This window comes from Oratosquilla oratoria, chromosome 37, assembly GCF_046742065.1.
Source record: "Oratosquilla oratoria isolate Oo_2021 chromosome 37, ASM4674206v1, whole genome shotgun sequence".
NCBI lineage: Eukaryota > Metazoa > Arthropoda > Malacostraca > Stomatopoda > Squillidae > Oratosquilla > Oratosquilla oratoria.
Genome location: NC_134813.1, coordinates 17,420,803 through 17,440,802, shown reverse-complemented (window position 1 = coordinate 17,440,802; position 20,000 = coordinate 17,420,803). Strand labels below are relative to the sequence as shown.

General features: G+C 41.8%; 2 protein-coding genes across 2 annotated transcripts in view; both read left to right on the top strand.

Annotated features, from left to right (window-relative positions):
- Positions 1 to 11,207, top strand: part of LOC143019543 (BAR/IMD domain-containing adapter protein 2-like) — a 105,151-nt gene extending 93,944 nt beyond the window's left edge. Inside the window, exons 8-11 of the mRNA XM_076175263.1 lie at positions 1,808 to 1,972; positions 3,076 to 3,187; positions 7,226 to 7,490; positions 9,563 to 11,207. Coding sequence (XP_076031378.1) covers positions 1,808 to 1,972; positions 3,076 to 3,187; positions 7,226 to 7,490; positions 9,563 to 9,988 — 968 coding nt within the window. The 3' untranslated portion in view covers positions 9,989 to 11,207. The remainder of the gene's footprint in view (positions 1 to 1,807; positions 1,973 to 3,075; positions 3,188 to 7,225; positions 7,491 to 9,562) is intronic.
- Positions 11,208 to 18,216: 7,009 nt separating this feature from the next.
- The window catches only part of LOC143019361 (uncharacterized), a 25,134-nt gene continuing 23,350 nt past the window's right edge, over positions 18,217 to 20,000 (top strand). The window contains exons 1-2 of the mRNA XM_076174998.1: positions 18,217 to 18,406; positions 19,751 to 19,829. Of these exons, the coding sequence (XP_076031113.1) occupies positions 18,217 to 18,406; positions 19,751 to 19,829 (269 nt within the window). The remainder of the gene's footprint in view (positions 18,407 to 19,750; positions 19,830 to 20,000) is intronic.

Sequence of the window (20,000 nt, the reverse complement as noted above, 5' to 3'; positions counted from 1 at the left end):
CGCACACACAGACGTACACACACACACACACACACACGTACACACACGCACACATTCACACGCACACACAGACGTACACACACACACACACACATTCACACGCACACACACACGTACACACACACACACACACACACACACACACACACACACACACAAGGTTGGAGTTCCTGTTTGACACTACGACTGTCCGGGTTCAAATCCCGCATAGGGCTGAAATAATTTCAGTATCGCTGCTCTGCGAGTTGTTACTCCAACTCTCATGGGCGGGGAGTTGGGTGTGTGTGTGTGCGTGTAAGGTCACAGCGTTACCCATAGATCGGTCATATAAGAGCTCTGAGCTCTCGTCCAGGAGAGAAATAGCTATTGATCACGAGTCCAGCACGTGATCCAAGACCATGGTGAATCTCACACACACACAACACACACATGGAACAGAGACACGCACTACCAAGCATAGTCGTACGTATTGTGCATATCACAATAAATCTCATTCTCTTCCCCCTCCTCTTCTCCTCCTCCACCTCTTCCTCGTCCTTCTCCTCCTTCTATCTTTGACAATGAAGAACATTACCAAACAAAAGCAAACAAGTTCTGTCAATTCGGCAGACCAATGTGCCTCTTGGAGAAGAGAAAGAGAGAGAGAGAGAGAGAGAGAGAGAGAGAGAGAGTGTGGGGGACGCCCTCACCTTCCCAATGAAGACGATTCCCTTGTGATCCCCTTCTCAGAGTCGACTTCCCAAGTCTGTTCAACAAGAAGACAAAAGACGAACATGGATGGAGTTCACGTGTCCCGACCTCTGTTTGTCTTACAAGACGACTTCAGGCCTTTAGAAGGTTGCCATGGGTCGCCATGAATCGTGTTTCCATAAATGTTGAAATTTTGTCGGGATTTCTTTTCTTTACAGAGCTCGACACAAGTCACGGAGCCACACAAAAATACGCACATACACAAACAACACGAGCACGCATACACACACACGCATATAAACACGCGCGCGCGAGCGTATGCGCGAACAAAACGTATTGAAACAAAAGCACACCATTACAAAAAAGAACCCAGCAGATGCCCATCCCTCATAATTAAACGTGTGTGTGTGTGTGTGTGTGTGTGTGTGTGTGTGTGTGTGTGTGTGTGTGTGTGTGTGTGTGTGTGTGTGTGTGTGTGTGTGTGTGTGTGTGTGTGTGTGTGCATACCCCTTCAACACAGTGGTATTCTTTATAGAGTTTATCTCAGTCGTCAGGTGATTTTATTAACATCAGTAGAGAAGGAGCAATTTTTGATTGGTGTGGTACACTTCGTGTATTTTGTTCTGGTTAAGGACAGCCACAGGATATTGAATGACAACAGAAACGGTGACAACGTTGGGGGGAGTAAAAACAGTCTTATGTTCTCCTTTCATTACCCTTTCCTCTGGACACTAGTTCAACGCCAAACTATTTTATTTGACTGTTTTGGGGAACTCCATTGATAATAAATACATGCATACATATACCAAGGGCTTTTCCCCCTTACAACGGAGGTAGCCAAAGTCAGAAGGCATAAACCCACCTATTTCCTCCCTCACATACTCCACTCCCATTCACCACCCCTCCCTCCCTCCCTCCCTCTTTTCTTGGCTCCTCCTGGATGATGGGTCATCCCTGCATCTCGCCCACTACCCTGGGGTCAGAATCAATCCAGCAAAACACAACGCATCCACAGCAAGGCCTCTTCATTTATTAGTAACAAACAAATAAATGGATAAATTAATTAATCAGACACCCGATCCTGACCACGTTCTACCTCCTTGTGGGCCTTCTGCAGCGGTGCCTCCCATGATGTCCGGCGCCCACTACGGAATGCGGCCCAAGTCCATGGCTGTGCCTGACGACGCCTCCCGGAGGACGCTTGCCAGGGCTCTCTACGCCTACCTCTCCAGCGGCGAGAACCAGCTCTCCTTCCATGAGGGAGACATCATCGCACTCATCGGTAAGTCAGGTCATGACCTAAGGCGGGGTAGGCCTCTTTAATGACCCAATCAAAAATAGACTGTAAAATCTCAGATTTTTTTTTATTGTTGAAACATAGAGGAGAATTCGTAGTTTATGTATATATATATATATATATACATATATATACATGTCTATATATATCTATATATATATACATTTATACATATATATATGCACTAAAAACCCACTATCATTTGGATTTAAGAAAAGAAGGAAGTAACAAATTTCCGTATATTTCGATCACTTGCTGTGATCCTCTTCAAGCGGAATACATAGACAAGAGAACATACATATCTTATATACAGATGAGAGAGGAAAAGTTAGGGAACATGGACAAGACATCTCATGTGACATCTATATTGTTACGCGGGTTATGTGGTAAATCTGTGGTTATGTGGGAAATTTCTTAAATCCAAATAATAGTGGGTTTTTAGTGCAATTACTAATGTGTAACGACATTTCTGGACAGTGATATATATATATATATATATATATATATCTATATATATATATATATATATATATATATATATAAATATATATATTATTTCAGACAATATATATATATATATATATATATATTTATATATATTTATATACATTTATATATATATACAATAATATATGTATATATATATATATATATATATATATATATATATATATATAATATATATATATATACATATATATATATATATATATATATATATGTATATATATATACATATATATATATACATATATGCATGTATGTATGTATGTATATGCACTGTAAGCGTATATGTATATATTTATGTGCATGTGTATGTGTATGAACGTGCATATGGGTCTTGCTTTAGCGTGCTGTCTACCAGGTGATTTACACTTTTGCGTGGTGTATACCTGCACTTTTACACTTTACCGTGCAATCTACCCACACTTTAACCCAGCCCAGCCCAACCTAACCTAACCTAACCCAATCCAAACTAACGAAACCTAACTTAATCTAACCTAACTCAATCTAGCCAAATATTTTGACTCAGTTACCCCCTTGTATAGGGGGGATTTAATGCATATATTCCCGTACTTCTTACACAGGCGAGAAAAACAAGGGCTGGCAGTACGGCGAGAACTTGAGAACTCAACGTTGTGGCTGGTTCCCTGTGGCTTATACCGAACTCCTACACGAAGAAGACGACTCTGCCCTCGGGTGAGTTACTCATGTCCTTTGTCTTCGGCAAACGTCATCTTGTTCGTCGCCAAAGCCGTCTTCCACATTTCGAGACAAGCAGGGTCTCAGATATGGTCGACATTTCATCTTTGAGACGCTGTTATAGTTTTTTATTGTTGGTGCTTGCGTATCTTTAGTATTCAAGAGTATTGTAGCTTTACTAAAGTCACCGCCTCACATATATTTTCTAAATTTCATAGGTGCTAAAAAGAGCTTACTTCTTAAGGGGTAACTAAATTAGATATCCCCTTTGACATAATAACTACAAACTAATACTCGTAGTTTTGTAATTACCCACTTTAATAGCTTTTGTATAAAACTAACGCAGAGTAATAAATATAGAAAACATACTCACAAGCACTATGCATGTAGATAACAAAAATTGATAATTATCCCGTATGGAGGTATTGGCTACGTAAATTGTGTACAGTCTTATTAAGTACTTGTGACACCCCTTCGGACCAAACTCACACAGCGTTCTTTTTGTTACTGAAGAATGTTCTCCATTGCAAGAAAAATTCTGATAACTTTTGAACTGCATCTTTCAGTTTCTCCTCATCCATTACCTACGTGATTCCAAATCTTTGGTGGTCCCACAGTGACAATACAATGGATAGAAGCGTTGATTCATTATCTGCAACGAAATACAATTACGTGACTCAAATTTTTACGACGACTGACCCGCATTTTTTCATAAGTAAACAACGGCTATATATATTCAGACGCCCTTTTTATCCATAGAATTAGCTACAATTCCTTTTTATTTTATTACAATTTATTTTTTTCGTCAGTGAATGGAGAGATAGATATTGTGTAAAATGCGTGACTGTAAGAGATAGTTGTTGACTATTGATTGGTTGTTCAATGAAATTGCCTGTATTTGTCAGGATACTGTCCTGTGGCTTAGATACAGACGGTGCTAGCACGCACGCGCACACACACACACACACACACAAACACACACACACACACACACACACACACACACACACACACACATACACCTACGTATGTAAATATGGATATGTGTAGGGTACATAAACAAAGCCGTGTGTGTATATTAAGTGCATGTGTACTAGTATATGCGAGAGAGAGAGAAAGGGAGAGCGAAACTGTTTTGGTATGAACCCATAGTAGTTCCCAGTATTGCGATTAAAACTGCCAGAGGAACTAACTTTTCTCTCACCCCCATCGGTCTGTGTGCGTGTGTGTGTGTGTGTGTGTGATTCACCATGGTTTGGATCACGTGTTGGACTCGTGATCGACAGCTATTAACCTTCCGGATGAGAGCTCAGAGCTCGTATGACCGATCCATGGGTAATACTGTGACCTTACACTCATACACACACCCAACTTCCCGACCACGAGAGTTGGAGTAACAACCTGCAGCGCAGCTGAAATTATTTCGGCCCTAGGCGGGATTCGAACCCGGACCGCTGTAGTAGCAGAAAAGAACTCTAACCACTGCGCCACGAGGTGTGTGTGTGTGTGTGTGTGTGTGTGTGTGTGTGTGTGTGTGTGTGTGTGTGTGTGTGTGTGTGTGTGTGTGTGTGTGTGTGTGTGTGTGTGTGTGTGTGTGTGTGTGTGTGTGTGTGTGTGTGCGCGCGCATGTGTGTGTACGTGATCTATGTGTGTGTACCTCTGTGTATACCTCCTTGTCTGTGTGTACCTGTGTGTGTACCTGTGTGTGTCTACCTCAGTGTGTACCTGTGTGTGTACATGTGTGTGTACATGTGTGTGTACATATGTGTATCTCTTTGTGTGTGTGTGCCTGTGCATCTGCGTGTTTGTGTGTATGTGTGTGCATGCGTGCGTGTGTGTGGGGGGGGGGGAACTCTTTGTCTATGCGCTGACATATTCTTATCCAAGTCCTTGTACACATCTTGGTATGTCCCACCAAGTTAAGCTTAATTCTAAGGAAGAACTTTATGTCTGCTAGCTAGAAAACCTTCTTTCTATTACTAGAACCTTGTTCCTCCCCCATCCGGAGCGGAGCACCCAAGCTTCGAACTCGGACCTCTGGTCCCTCAGAACCTTCTCAGGTTCCTGTGACGTCAATGCATTCTAGCTGGTTGCTAGATATGCCATTGCTTCCTCTTCATCTAGATTGTAGACTAGACAATATTGAGTAAACCTAGAGCATGCTCATAGAATTGATTGTGTAGTTTTCTTATGCTACTTTATACAAACCGACCCAAGGAGTTATAAAGTTACCCCCATTTTTTTTTTTTTTTTTTTTTTTTTTTTTTTTTTCTGTATGTTTGAGTCGTTGACGTGAGATCAGTAGGTGACGTGCGCGGGACTATAGTTGGTGGTCACTGATACCTAACCACAACTCGACACAATTAAGCACAAGTCATTTGTCAACACTCAAGTACAATCGCGCTCAAAAAAAAAAAAAAAAAAAGTATTGATTTCTACTTCGAATCTTCTGGAGTTCCGAATGTCAATTATATCAAGTTCGACAGATGTCATCCAGATGGCAATGCAACAGTCATTATGTTTGTTTACGATTTCATGTATTTTATTCACCTATTTATTTATTTTTTGTCAGTAGTTTAATGCTACTGTACTCACTCTGACCGAAAATGGACATTTAGTTGATTTCTGTGCCCAAACATGGAAAAGCACATCTTACACTCTTTAGTCCTTTAACATAAAAAGACACTTTTTACAGACAAATAAATTATTAAGCAAATAAAGAAATAAAAAAGTAAAGATATAAAGAAATGAATAAATGCACGAATAAGTAAATAAAGAAATACATCAATATTGACGATTCACCACATAGATATATGAATAAATAAATGTTGACACTTGACATGCCACAACATCCCGGCCGAACGCTCCCAGGCGTTAACTAACAACTTGTATATGCCACGGATAACCAGTGCTTCTATCCTTGTGGAACACTACCTCGCCAAAGAGTTGGAGCGACAGAAGTGCTAAAGGAGAGGTTCAGTAGAGATCAGTCGTAGGACCAGTGCAAGACTCGAATTTGAAGTGACCATCATTCCCTTCTGAATGGAGACGAGTCACCAATCATGAAATAAAGTTCAGAGGCTCTGGTCCGTAGGGGTGTCATTCAGTACCCCATACGGGTTCATCACTAATTATAAGAAACACGTTTTCTTCTGCTTCCACATGCGCCTAACTCTCGCCCCATTTTCTTCCCTCTAACCTAAAACTCGTCTTCCTTCCCCCCCCACTAGTGGGAGAGGGGTGGAGGTTCTAGATTGGGTAGGCTTGTGTAACTTCGTCTCTTATTCTAGTGGTTTTCAAAGTTTGGACCGCGACTCGCAATTTCATTTATTTATCTATAAATATTTCTATGACACGGGGTCACTTTTATCTATTCATCTAATCATTAGTTAATATATTTACCTATTTATCTATTTATTGATTTGTTTGTTTATTCATCTATGTATTCCTTTATTTATTTAATCATCTATTTATTTCCTTATTTCTTTATTTATTTATGGGATGAGGGTTAAGAAGACCCTTACTGTATATACAACACTCGAATGTAACTGAACAGAATCACCAGTGACGGTGATGTCGATCAAATAATTCCGACTGTCGTCCCGGGATTCGAACCTGGGCTTTAGAATTCTCACTGCCGTCGCTTTACCGTCTGAGCTATTGACCCTATATTTCCAGGTGGTGAATTTGATAGGGTCAATAGTTCAGTCGGTAAGGTGACGACAGTGAGAATTCACGAGCCCAAGTTCGAATCCCGGGACGACAGTCGGAATTATTTGACTCGAATGTAAATATACGTAGCAATGCCCATAGGACTTCAGTCTGTGGGTGGGATAGTAGGAGATCCACAAGACTATCAATCAGAATGAGTCGCAGTCCAAGAAATTCGAAAACCACTCTACACGCCCCCGAAGCCACCCACCAGTCCCCACACTAAACACTTCTTGCTATCTTAGCGCCGCTAGTTTTTTAGTATAGTTTTGTCTAGCGAGCCAGAGCCGTATCACCTGTGTCCCTGTGCCCTCACGTGCGTAGCTACAAAGCTGTTGGGCGGGGGATCTGGCGCAGGTGGCTGGCCGACGACCCACCCGGCCATGCCGCGCCCCCCGAACCAAGCCCCACCGCCGCTCCCGCGGGATCCGCCCCCGCCTCCTCTTCCCCCTCCGCTTGCCCGCCGGCGGCGCCCCGCGCCACGCCCCTCACAGCCGCAAGTAAACCGTCACCGCAGGCGACCGCCGCATCTCGACCCGCGGCAGACGCGGTCACTGTCGTCATCGCCCCAACGCCCACCAAGGAGAAGGTAAGGGGCTCTCCTGATGGGGAGGCCAGGCCAGGACTCACATGGTGGGGTCATCGGCGAGATTATCTCTCTCTCTCTCTCTCTCTCTCTCTCTCTCTCTCTCTCTCTCTCTCTCTCTCTCTCTCTCTCTCTCTCTCTCTCTCCCATAATCTGAGTTTAGATAAACTCCGTCTCCCCCTTAAATCATTTTCTCCTTTCAATGTTTTCGGACTCCCGAAACTTTGATAAATCTCTTCATAACTTTCTTCGGTGTGACATGTAAACCTCGCCAAGAGCATCAGTCTTTCATGTAAATAAAAATTTCTACACTAATCAATTTTGGCCATAATTGGTGTGGCCACCATGTAATCATCAGAGTTCGCACAGTAGGCCGTCCTTCCAAGTCCTTCGTGATTGGTCAAACGACAGATGCCGAATGACGTCACATTTGCTGGAGGGATATCATTGGTCGAAACTAGTGAATCTGGGAGGAGCTGCATGCTGCCAGCCATTTATCTGTAAGGGGAGGCGGGGCTTATTTTGCTTGGGGGAGGACCTTCTGTGCAAACTCTGATAACAATAACAATGTATCATTTGTTTTATCCATAATGACTCATAAATTCATTACTATTCCTTTAATCTTTTAAACACGTTGATGTCATCAATGACTTTCTTCTGGTCAGCTCCATGTGATTTTATTCAACAGGATGACGCTGGGAAGGGGCGAAAGAAGATATCCAAAATATGTGTCTTATAATATAAAGATGAAATACATATAGATTAATCTATGATGGAACCATCCACTAATAACTGTGATTATATATCCATAAGCATTGTGTACTGTGGTACAGTTGGCTACACAAGTAATGCAGCACTTATAGAGATGGTGCTCTTCATTGGGGAAACTGATATTTAAAATGTCCAATATCTAGAGCTAAACTCTCCATAATATAGAAAATTGTGGAGACAACCTACAATTTTTTGTATACATAATCTAGACATTTTTTATACATAGTCTAGGAGATTTTGAAGACATCTAAAACAATTGGATACGTAATCTAGATTTTTTAAACATCTAGATTTTTTATACATAATCTAGAAATTGGATACATATTCTAGAAGTTAAGGGTGCATAATCTAGAAAGTTTTGGAGACATAATCTAGACAATTCTGGATACATAATCTAGTAAAAATTTGGAGATATAATCTAAACAATTTTGGATACATAATCTAGAAAAAATTTAGATACCAGAAACACTTCCTAAAACTCGAAAAGCGTTTCTGATTTTTAGAGATTTCCATTTGAGTCAAGTTATTCCACAATGCACCGAATCAAACTGAGGGTTCTTGATCGATAGATTCATTTATTTATTTATTCATTTATTTATTTATTTGTTTTTCTGGATCTTTTCCATTTTGCTGATTTTTTTTCGAGATAGAATGATGCACGACGACATAAGCATGTTGAGAGATCTATCAGTATTTTCTACAGCAAAATTAATCTTGTCAAACACAAACGAGAAAATAATTAGTTTTTGGATGATATACTAAGTACTATTGCTGACACCCATTCTTGTTTATTCAATATATATATATATATATATATATATATATATATATATATATATATATATATATATATATATGTATACTATAGTTTTCTTCCACTAAAATCGAATTCTCATAAGTACAGCTGTATTAATGCAATTGCACTGAAAATACATTTACGTAGTTATGGTAACCTATGGGTCACATTTGTATGTCCTCAATGGTAACAACGGACCGTTACACTGCAAATGGGTTATCACACTGGGCTATTTTTCCTCCATCTTCTGATTAATTGACGATACCGCCTAGCACCAGAACTTTCTCCGCCGTAGAATCACCATGACAAAATATCTTGTCCCCCACGACACGACGTCGTGCTCTCAAATAATCATGGGTGGGTGTCGTGGTTATTTGAGAGCACGACGTCGTGGACGGCGCACGGCGAAAAGCCGATACGTGTGAAACGAGCCTTACAATGCTTCTTCACCGTAAACGATCATTTCCCAGTACTTCTGACGGTAACTCCTTTTCTTCTTTCCTGTTAGGTCGGAACCAATAGTGCCGCCGCCGCCGCCGATGCCAGTGCCGCCGCTTCTGCCACGCCCCTTCCAAAGCCACAACCCACCTCCTCCACCACCACCACTACCCAACCACAACCACATGTGAGGTTCTCGGCCCATCCCGTCCTGCCGCATCCCAACAACCACTTCTACACCCTCCCGAACCGGGCGCGGTCTAATCTGGCCTCCAAGAAAACCCTGCTCAGGTCCCACGGGAGTTCGAGCGAAGACTCCGGCACTTCGGAGCCGAAGTGTTCTTCCTCCATGTACACGTTCCCCAGCAGCACCGTCTCTCCCGATCTCATCTCAGATTGTCCGAACTCCAGAGACCCGGCGACCAGAGGAGTCAACGAGAAGAGACAGAGCATTACTCTAATGCACCCTCTCACCGCCGCTGTCATTGAGAAATAAAAATAAAAATAATCATAATAATAATGATAATAATGATAATGATAGTGATAATAATAATAATAGTAATAATAATAATGATAATAAAATAGAAGAAGAAACGGGAGTCGTGGAAGTCATCTCTACGATCGATCTCACACCGCTGACTGATTGGCGACCCCGCTTCCGGAACGTCCGCCCTCTTCTCAGCCGCCTCACAAGTGGTTCGGACATGGACTTAAACCTTGGCTTTCTCCTTCGGGAGGATACAGTTCCCGAGCTACTTCGAATAGAAAGAAAAACAACTGTCTGATCAATCCTCTTCGTGATATCACTTCATCTATGCTACCGTCTCTGTTGGGGATACCAAAACGTCGCAAGGCCTGAGGGGATGTCCCTCTTTGAGCAGTTACACAAGTAGCCATGAACTAGTGCCAACGCCCCGGGCCATGACCCTGGCACCCTGTCGCTGTTACTACAACAGTGGAAGGGCCATCATGTTGCATGAAAGTACTGGTTGCAGATGCAGTCGCGTTAGTTTGGGGTCGCGTAAAAAAAGAAACCACAAAATTACGCGAGATGTTCATGCCGACGTTTCTACTCACTCCCTGGAAACTTCGTCTATCCATAATGAAAAAAAAATAATAAATACGTAAACAAACAAAAAATAAAACAGAACAAGCATAAAAGATAACACCTCTTCCAGTCACACACTATTAAAAGTCCGGTACGATCAAATAAGTCAATAGAATTAGTAAAGAAATAAAACTGTAAATATATCATTACCGTAGAACAAAGGCTAGGAATCATGTATAATTGCTCAATAAAAGAATAAACGCTAGACTGCAGAGATATGAAGACTGCGTTGTTAGAAAAATACCGGAGACGTCCCCTGACAAGCAAACGATGACGTATCCGGTCTCTAATGACGTAATCGGCTCGTCAGTGATGTAGCCGACCAGAAACTGACCGTCAAGCCGGCAGGCCCAAACCGGTGACGCCCGCTTTAGTGCCTAACCAGATGTCATGGTCGACAATATACATATATAAGTAAATAAATAAATAAATAAAGATATATATATATATATGAAATATAAATATACTAATGAATGGGTCTCTAACTGTTGTCTATATGTGACCAACTACATTCCGTCTGAAGAATTGTACTGTATTTAGCGCCGATGAAGTGCGGTTGTTCTGAGACAACCAGTGCTGTATTTCCAATAAAAGGAATGTAGACCTCTAGTTGTGTGTGTGTTTTATCAGCCTTAAATCACAATGGAAATAATCGTTGCTTATTCCTACGCCAGGACACGAAGTAAGTATCGGTAATGGTCAACCACAGAAGTAGTAGACGCAGGTTCTCTGTTGTTTAGAATCCTGCCTCGAAGTAGATCACCGAGCTCGCCCACTCGAATCACATGAATTATTTTCACCGTTATTCATTTCTTTTACACTTGTTCTGATTGCCGTTATGCCATTTAATTCAACCAACGGAAACCACACGCACGCACGCACGCACGTGCTCAGTAACAAAAGTGTCAGGGGCGCTGGCCTGGACAACGTCTGACTATTTCATTCTGTAGACTCGTTTTTCTCAAACTTTTCCGACCCAAGCGCCCCCTGTAGCCAGTTCTAAGCAGTCCAGCAGCCCCTAAGTAATAACTTATTACTAGAAGGATAAAGAACAGTGTAGTATGTGTGTGCATTCATCGCTTCCCAGCAACCCCTAGAATTTATTTCAGTACCCCCAGGGAGTGTTAGCCCCCTACGTTGGGAAACGCTGCTTTTGGGAGAGGGATGGCAGAGGTAGAGATGGTGGTCAGCATGCTTGAAGACTCAGCACTGACAAGTTCTTTGAGCTTAATAGCGTGATTGACAATTGTTATTCTAGCTAACGGCCGCTGTTTTTGTAAGTCATGATCCAATTCTCGTCATCTTCGTAACAATCAGAGAAGACGGGGTCCCAGCTGAAAGGACAAAGTTGAGGAAGTAGAGTGTTGGTGAGCACCAGGTTCAGGCTTCCCGTGCACTCCGCTAGCAAAGAATGTGTCTGCGTGTGTGACGGGGTTTAGGGTGTTGGAGGGGGGGGGGGGGTATTCCGGACCTATAGGAGCTTTATCGCATGAACCATAGTAAATGTGTCGGCACACTAAGCATTTCTCCCTAGCTTACTACTCGCTTTTGCTACGTCGTTTGAGTAGAAACAACTTCGGTTAGGATATTTTATTTCATCAATTTCCAAATTTTAAATTACTTTTACGTCATATAGTGAGAAACTGAATGGTTAAGAGAAGTTAATCCTAGAATACGAATGTTAGACACATTGTTAAGATCCTCTTACGGAAGTCTAGGATATCATAACCGAAGTCATTTCTAGTCAAACGAAGTAAAAAAAAAAAAAGCAAGTAGCATGCTAGCCGCCTGCCACCTGCTACCTTAAAGCCTCGTTTACACGGGACAAGTTGAGAGGCAAGTCAGGTGTGCAAGTTATTTGAATTGGAGAGGAAAGCGAGTAAGTACTTGTTCAAACAGGCCAAGCCAGAGACAAGTGGCCTGTGTGAACATGTACTTGCTTGTTTTCCTCTCCAGCTCAAGTAACTTGCACACTTGACTTGCCTCTCAACTTGCCCCGTGTAAACGAGGCTTAAGTGAATGCAGTTGGCGAACCACTGGTGCTGCTGTACCAGTCAGCGTGGCTGCATTTAAAGCCGAAGAAGGTCCGGGGTTTGTACGTGAGACCACGTTTGCAATGACCACAAAAAAAGGGAGGAAAGTAAAAGGTACACTAGAAGATGTGACCACGGTTAGTACTAAATTGATCACGAGCATATTCTCACGGTGGAACTGATCATGTATTATTGCCCGAAGGAACTACTTGAATAAGAAAAAGACGTCTGAGTGTGAAGCAAGACGTCTACTCTGTGTGTTAAATCTTTGGGTCTTAGTATCGTTTACACTGGGCAAGTTGAGAGGCAAGTCAAGTGTGCAAATTACTTGCTACAAGTTACTTGCCTGTGTGTAAATATCTGCCTGACAAAGAAGATTTATGTTTACACACGGCAAGGAACTTCTAGCAAGTAACTTGCTCACTTGACTTGCCTCTCAACTTGTTCAGTGTAAACGAGGATTAAGGAGACTCGGGAGTTGCATTACCCATCGAAGTCGAACAAATGACATCGGGACCGTGTTCCTCAAGCAAGGTACTGTTCCTATATGGTGTTCAGCATCGGACGTTCTTGTAAAACCTGCTTAGGCCCAACAATGCCAACATGTTATTAACTGGTTTCAGCGAATCTTGACGGGTGTTTAGGAGTAAATTAAAGTTAACCTCAGGGGAGGAGGTGGTATACACTTTTCGGTCTGGCTTTGACGTACTTCCTGTGGACCTCAGAGCATCGCCATTGGATGTGCTGATGAATAGGAATAAGCTTCACGGCGTCTCCTCTGTGAGATTGGTCATGTTCAGCTTGGGACTATTGGTGGAGATGGACCGTGGCGCCGGTGCACGACGCAAAAGCCATTCGGAAGACTTTGCTGTCTCATGGGATGCTTGGAAGCTCTGGACACAAGCATGCGCACGAACGCGCGCGCGCACACACACACACACACACACACACTCACACACACACGGTTGGTAGAGTCTTTGACTGTCACTACGGTGGTCCAGGTTCGAATCCTGCCCAGGGCTGAAATAATTTCAGTATCACTGTGCTCCGGGTGATTACTCTAACTCTCGTGGGCGGGGAGTTGGGGGTGTGTGAGCGTGTGAGGGCACAGCATTACCCATAGATCGGTCATATGAACTCTGAGCTCTCTTCCGCGAGGGAAATAGCTGTCGATCACGAGTCCAACCCGTGATCCAAAGACCATGGTGAATACATACATACATACATATATACCGGCTTGTTGGTACAGTGGCTCCGAGTTCGCCTGCAAACTAAGTAGATTTGCTTGCGGTCCCCTCCCAGGGCTGAAAAGCAACACAACGCTGCAAGTTGGTATCCCACTCCATTGGGCAAAGCGTTGAGGATGTGTTGGTGTAAGGTCACAGCATTACCCATAGATTGGACCATACATAAGCTATGAGTTTTAATCCGGTAGGGTAATAGCTGTCGACCACGAATGCAACACGTGATCCAAGACCGTGCTGAATGAAACACACACGCGCGCGCGCGCGCGATCGACAGCTATTACCCTCCCGGAAGAGAGCTCAGTGGTCATATATGACCTCTGAGCTCTCTTCCGGGAGGGTAATAGCTGTCGGTTACGAGTCCAACACGTGATCTAAGACCATGGTGAATCACACACGTTCACACACACTGACTTGCTGGTATAGTGGATCTGAGCTCACCTGCTAACTAAGCAGACTTGAGTTCTGTCCCCTCTCAGGGATGAAGAGCAAAACTGTAAGTTGATCAAGTGGGACATCGTAGGATTGAGTGAACATCGAAGGGAGGAAGGAAAGCTGATATAGCTACAAGATAGTCACCACCTGTTCTACTAAAGATATAAGGAGAAGGAAAGGTGAAGTGGAGTAGGATTCTTGGTAAATAGAGAGGTTGCTAATAATATAGTGAAGTTCATTAGTATGTCAGATATGTTAGCTGAGATTGTGGTAAGGCTATGTAAAAGGTACATTCTTAAAATAATTCAGGTTTACGCACCAACTTCACAGAGTTTAGACGATGAAATTTAGTCCTTCCATGATTATTTACATCAGATAATGGTATATGAAAACACTAAATACACGTTGTAATCGGTTATTTTAATGCTAAATCGGGGAAGATCATGGCGGGTCAATCGTGCATTGGCAAGTTTGGAGTAGATAAGAGAAATGACAGGCAAGGTGCTAGTAAATATTGTAGGGCATTACAACATGAAAATAATGAGAAGTGTAAATCTTAAATAAACCTGGATAAGTCCAAATGAAAAAAAAAAAAAAACGAAATAGACTTCATACAGATTAGAGCAACAGTTTTGGCAATATTACGGTTATGGATAAAGTAAATATAGGTGGTGACCATGATATGGTTCGTTGTACAACTAAATTAAATTTCATGTCCGAGAGAGAGAGAGAGAGAGAGAGAGAGAGAGAGAGAGAGAGAGAGAGAGAGAGAGAGAGAGAGGGAGAGAGAGGGAGAGAGAGTGAGAGAGAGAGAGAATATATATATATATATATATATATAACTTATATATATATATATATATATATATATATATATATATATATATATATATATATATATATGGTCGATTCGATTCTTACGAAACGTCGACATTTGCTTTCATAATCGTTATCTCTCCTACAATGCCAATATACTAGACCAATGTTGGCGCTCAGCGCGTGAAGCGGCCAGAGACCGTCATTGGTATACCAACTTTTCTATATCTAACTCCAAAATTATATCTTCTGTGAGCGGACAAATTTGTCATTTTTTAGGGGTTTTTTCAAGTCAATCTAAGATATTTGTTTCTTCAAAGTGTTATGAATAGATAATGAATACCTACAGTTTACATCCAAATTACATCCTTTTGTATTGGCCAGACCCCCACTCTAGTCTCTCCCCAAATCCACATTGAATACATCATTACATTTTCCCACGTTTGTTTTTTAAGGCGTTGTGTATTTTGCCTGTTACAGTTAGTAACTTGGTTATAGAATTTTATCTGTCCTTGAAAAAAACCTAATTTAAAATTAATTCAATACATGTGGGTTATTCACAATTATATTAACCCTACAAAAACTGAATTATAGTGTTATATCAAAATAAATGAAACATGCGTGGAGGAAATAATATTATTCTCACCAGGAACGAAAGAAAAGAGACAAGAAAGGAATTGTGTAGTTTTCACGGTCTGCCATTAGTATGCTAGTTTCTACGGTATAATCACCAGGACAGTGTGTGATATTTAGTGGAAGATATTTTACTCAAATATCAGCTCTATATTCAAGGTACATGGTATGATGAATTGATCGAAATCGTGGATGCATTCTTTTTGTGGGCAACTGATCCACCGACCTGCTTACGTTGCCATTAGTATCCTGTTACCATTAGTGTCCACAAACACAGGGGCCGCGGTGCTGCCATTTTTTGAACAATGTCGAAAATATTTTCAACAGCTGATCATCTAGTGGTGTTCAGGAAAAACAACAACTGGAGTCTTAGCAGTACACCTCTGTCTGACAAGTAAGTTGACTTTCTTGATCTATGCCTATGTGAACACATGGAATCATTGGAATTACTCAGCAAGGTTACATGCGAGCATTAGGGAACATGTAGAATATACTGGTTTTTGTTAGTTTAAGTTGAAATCCCTCTTATAATCATGTGCAAGAAAAACAGACATCATTAAAGTGAACGATAATATGTGTAGTTAGCGCAATGTTTCCAATAAGTCTAGATCTTGTTTCAAAGTTTGTGCGCATACCCAATGGCAACACTAAATTTTGACGTTTTAGAGAAGTTCTTGGTTTTAATTGCTTACTGTATTAACCATTCTAGTGACTAGAGAAGTATCACAGATTATTTTTCTTTATATTTTATACCACAAATATATATAAATATGGTGCAATTTTGGGGGTAATGCCCTAATTGGGAAAAAATGTCTAACACCTTTACGATTGTAATTTTCTAGTTCCCACACATGGAGATAAGATGAATCATTGGTTAATTTCTGGCCCATATATTTTGGTCGATGCCTATGTTGAGTCCTACTATTATAATCAGTGCTCTACAATTATTACTCTTGTAAAAAAGGGGCTGCATACTAACTGTAACAAATGTTCACCAATGGTAACTTTTGTGTGTCGTTTAAGACTCAACATAGGTTTGGTGAACAATAAAGAATCTTAAGTTCCTTGTCACTGTTTATTGGTCACTGCGTACGTACACACCGCTTCCACGCTCACAACTCTAACAACTGCGCGTCACTCGCGTCCCTTACTGGTCATATCCTTTTACGGTTACCATTTGCTCAATTTGTGTCATTTATTCCCTTTCACACAGAAAACAACGGGCACCCAAAATTATAAGTTAATAAGCATAATTCATAAGGATAATCTATTTCACATTCATTCCACTTTCACATTACACTAATTGAAATTATAATTTACGACTTCTTCCTGGAACTTCGAGAACAATATGACACACGCATACGAACACACACACACTTCCAATTACACATCACTTTTGCAATTCCTACATGGATACAAAAATACTATTACTATATATACAATATAACGCTTTTGATCAATTCAAGATTTCCTACCTGTCAGTCTGGACAGGCCATGTGCCAGCTTTATGACATGGCCATCAGCACCAAGCTGCGGACAAATGCCGCGGGTGCAAGTGACCTTCCGGAAGTGGGAAAGAGGACGGAACGTCAACTTCGATGGACGTCGTGGGACCAAAGAAAGTCAAGCTAGTAGAGAAAGCTCTAGATCTGGACGGATACGCGGGGGAGGTGCTTGAACAGATGGCTGAGTTTCGGCCCTACCGCCATCGAACTGGGGCCATCTATGGCCAGCTGCAGCACCTGAAGTCGGTTCTGTAACCAAAAGTGTGAGGTGATGATCCAGCTGGACTTTTCTGAAAACTGGTGCTGCAAAGAGTACCAGGGTGAAGTCAGCGCTTGACTACTACAACAATAAGCAGAATACCATCCATCCGTTGGTTGTCTACCCACAGTGATAATGACAACAATAATCCTGCATTATTTCATACAAGGGTATTTACAGCCGAGACAACTCACACTTCCCCAAGCAGTCATGGCCGTTCATCAACAGTCTTGATGGTGCACCTCAAGATTGCTTTAACAGGGGGACGGAGGTGGTGCACTTCATCTGTGGACTTCACCCAAGTGCTCAGTACCGGAATTAAACGATTTGTGCCATAGTCTCTAACTTCTACGACGCTTTCTCAATTGAAAGCCACATGGACGTGGCCTCGAGGCAGGACACGTAAAAGGCCACTGCGATGGAATTGGAGGTGCAGTCAAGAAGCCAGCAGACAAAATCGTCAAGTCTGTCAGGCCAATCCAAGATATGCAGGAGCTGTGTGAGGCACTGCGCAAGGCAGCCATAAAACCTCAGATCCTGCAAGTCAGAGGATAGCAGAGCTGAAGGAAGAGCTGTTCTGTGTGTGAAAATCCCAATAGTTCCTGGTATAAATGTCTACCACATGCTGTCTGCTGCACTGGCGATGGCGAACTTGTGAAGAGAGACCTCCCGTGCTTCTAGGAGTGCTGCTATGAGCCTGGTGGAGTTTTCCACCATGCTTGTGCAGGCTGGTCTAGTGCAAAGATACTCCTCATCTGCAACAGAGCTGCCCGGGAATACAGCCACCTTCAACCCTAGGAGCCCTGCAAGATGGTTCCCAATCCCAGCAACATCAGTGGGTATAGGCCTCATATGTAGCAGTCGCATTATGGCAAGGATTGGTATTTTGCAAAGATCATCCGGTGTTCAGGATGGGGTCTCTATTGTGTCATACATGACGCCGTTCCGTGGCAAATGGCGGTGGGGAAGGGAGGATGAAGGGGGAAGTAGAGCAGACTGATATCATCATAGCCCTTTCTGGAGCCATACACCGTTGGAAGCCTTTTCCAGATCAAAAGCCGAGGAAAAAGAACTTGCAGACCGGACCTTTCGTGGCTCTAGTGATCAATAGTACAAAGCTAGGAAAGAGGCAGGGCAGATAAAGATGTTTTAGTTATGGTATTAATCTCTTGATTTACGCGTTACCGATTTATGTGTTTCAAAATTTACAACATAAGAACATAAGAATAAAGGAGACTTGCAAAAGGGACCATACGGGCCTACTAGGGCAGCTCCGTATCCATCACCACCTGTCATCCGCACCCATAAAGTTGTCTAATACTTTTTTTAAAACAACTGATTAGTTTCCAGCTCTTACTACATGGTTACTAAGTTTATTCCATTCATCGACCACCATATTAGTAAACCAAATTCTTGCCTATTTCCTTCTTAAATCTACATTTGTCCAGTTTATACCCATTACTGCGAGTCATGCCCTGTTGTTTTATTGTGTTGTCCTTGTTTGCATCACCCTTGTTATAGCCTTTGATCCACTTGAAAACACTTCTTTTAGATCTCCCCGCACTCTGCGTCTTTCCAGAGGAGTGTAAGTTTAGGTGCCTATAAACCTCTCTTCGTAAGGCAAATTTCTGAGTACATGTATCATTTTGGTCATTCTTCTCTGGTATTGCATTCTAGTGAATGTATGTTCCATTCTGTAGGGACGGAGACCAAAAACTGTACTGCATAGTCAAGGATGGGTCTAACTATCGACTAGATAGAGTTTAAGTGTTACCAAATTTACCTTGGTACCCAGTTACGTGTTACTGTTTAGCGTGCGCCTTTGTGAGCCTCTTCCTGGTCAATAGCCCAGAGGAGAAAGAACTTGCAAATACCGGTTTTTCCTGTGGCACTAGTTTTCGTTATTATTATTTTTTTTTTTTCAAGCAGGGACAGACGGAGGACACATAAAAAATCTTGATCTAAGGGTTGCCGATTTACGTGTTACCGTTAGAATACGCGTTTGACCATTTGTATACTGTCAATAAATAAAGACGCATAAATATCCGAAATCCACGGTGTATTTTCTTATTGATTTTTCTTAGGGGGGTTTTTTTTTTTTGGGGGGGGGGTCTCCGGGTCAGTATTTGAGCCACTCAAAACTATTTAGAATGAAACTAATTCCTTAGTTTTTGGATTACAATTATGGCCTTATATCCTGATTAATTGTGATACAACCTTGCAAGATATTACTATAGAAGAAGCACAAGTGCTAACTGTCTTAGCAGAAACAGGCACCTATCGTTACCCGAAACTCATAAGAAGGTACATTGAGTACAACAACTAAGGATATATAAAATATTTACATGGAAATAGCAAATGTTTTTTCGTATAGTGAATTTTACAGTTTGGTTACCCGTTAGTATGCAGCTTATAATGATCCGTGCATATAGAATCTACTTCCCTGTATGTCATAACCCTTTTTCAACATATAGC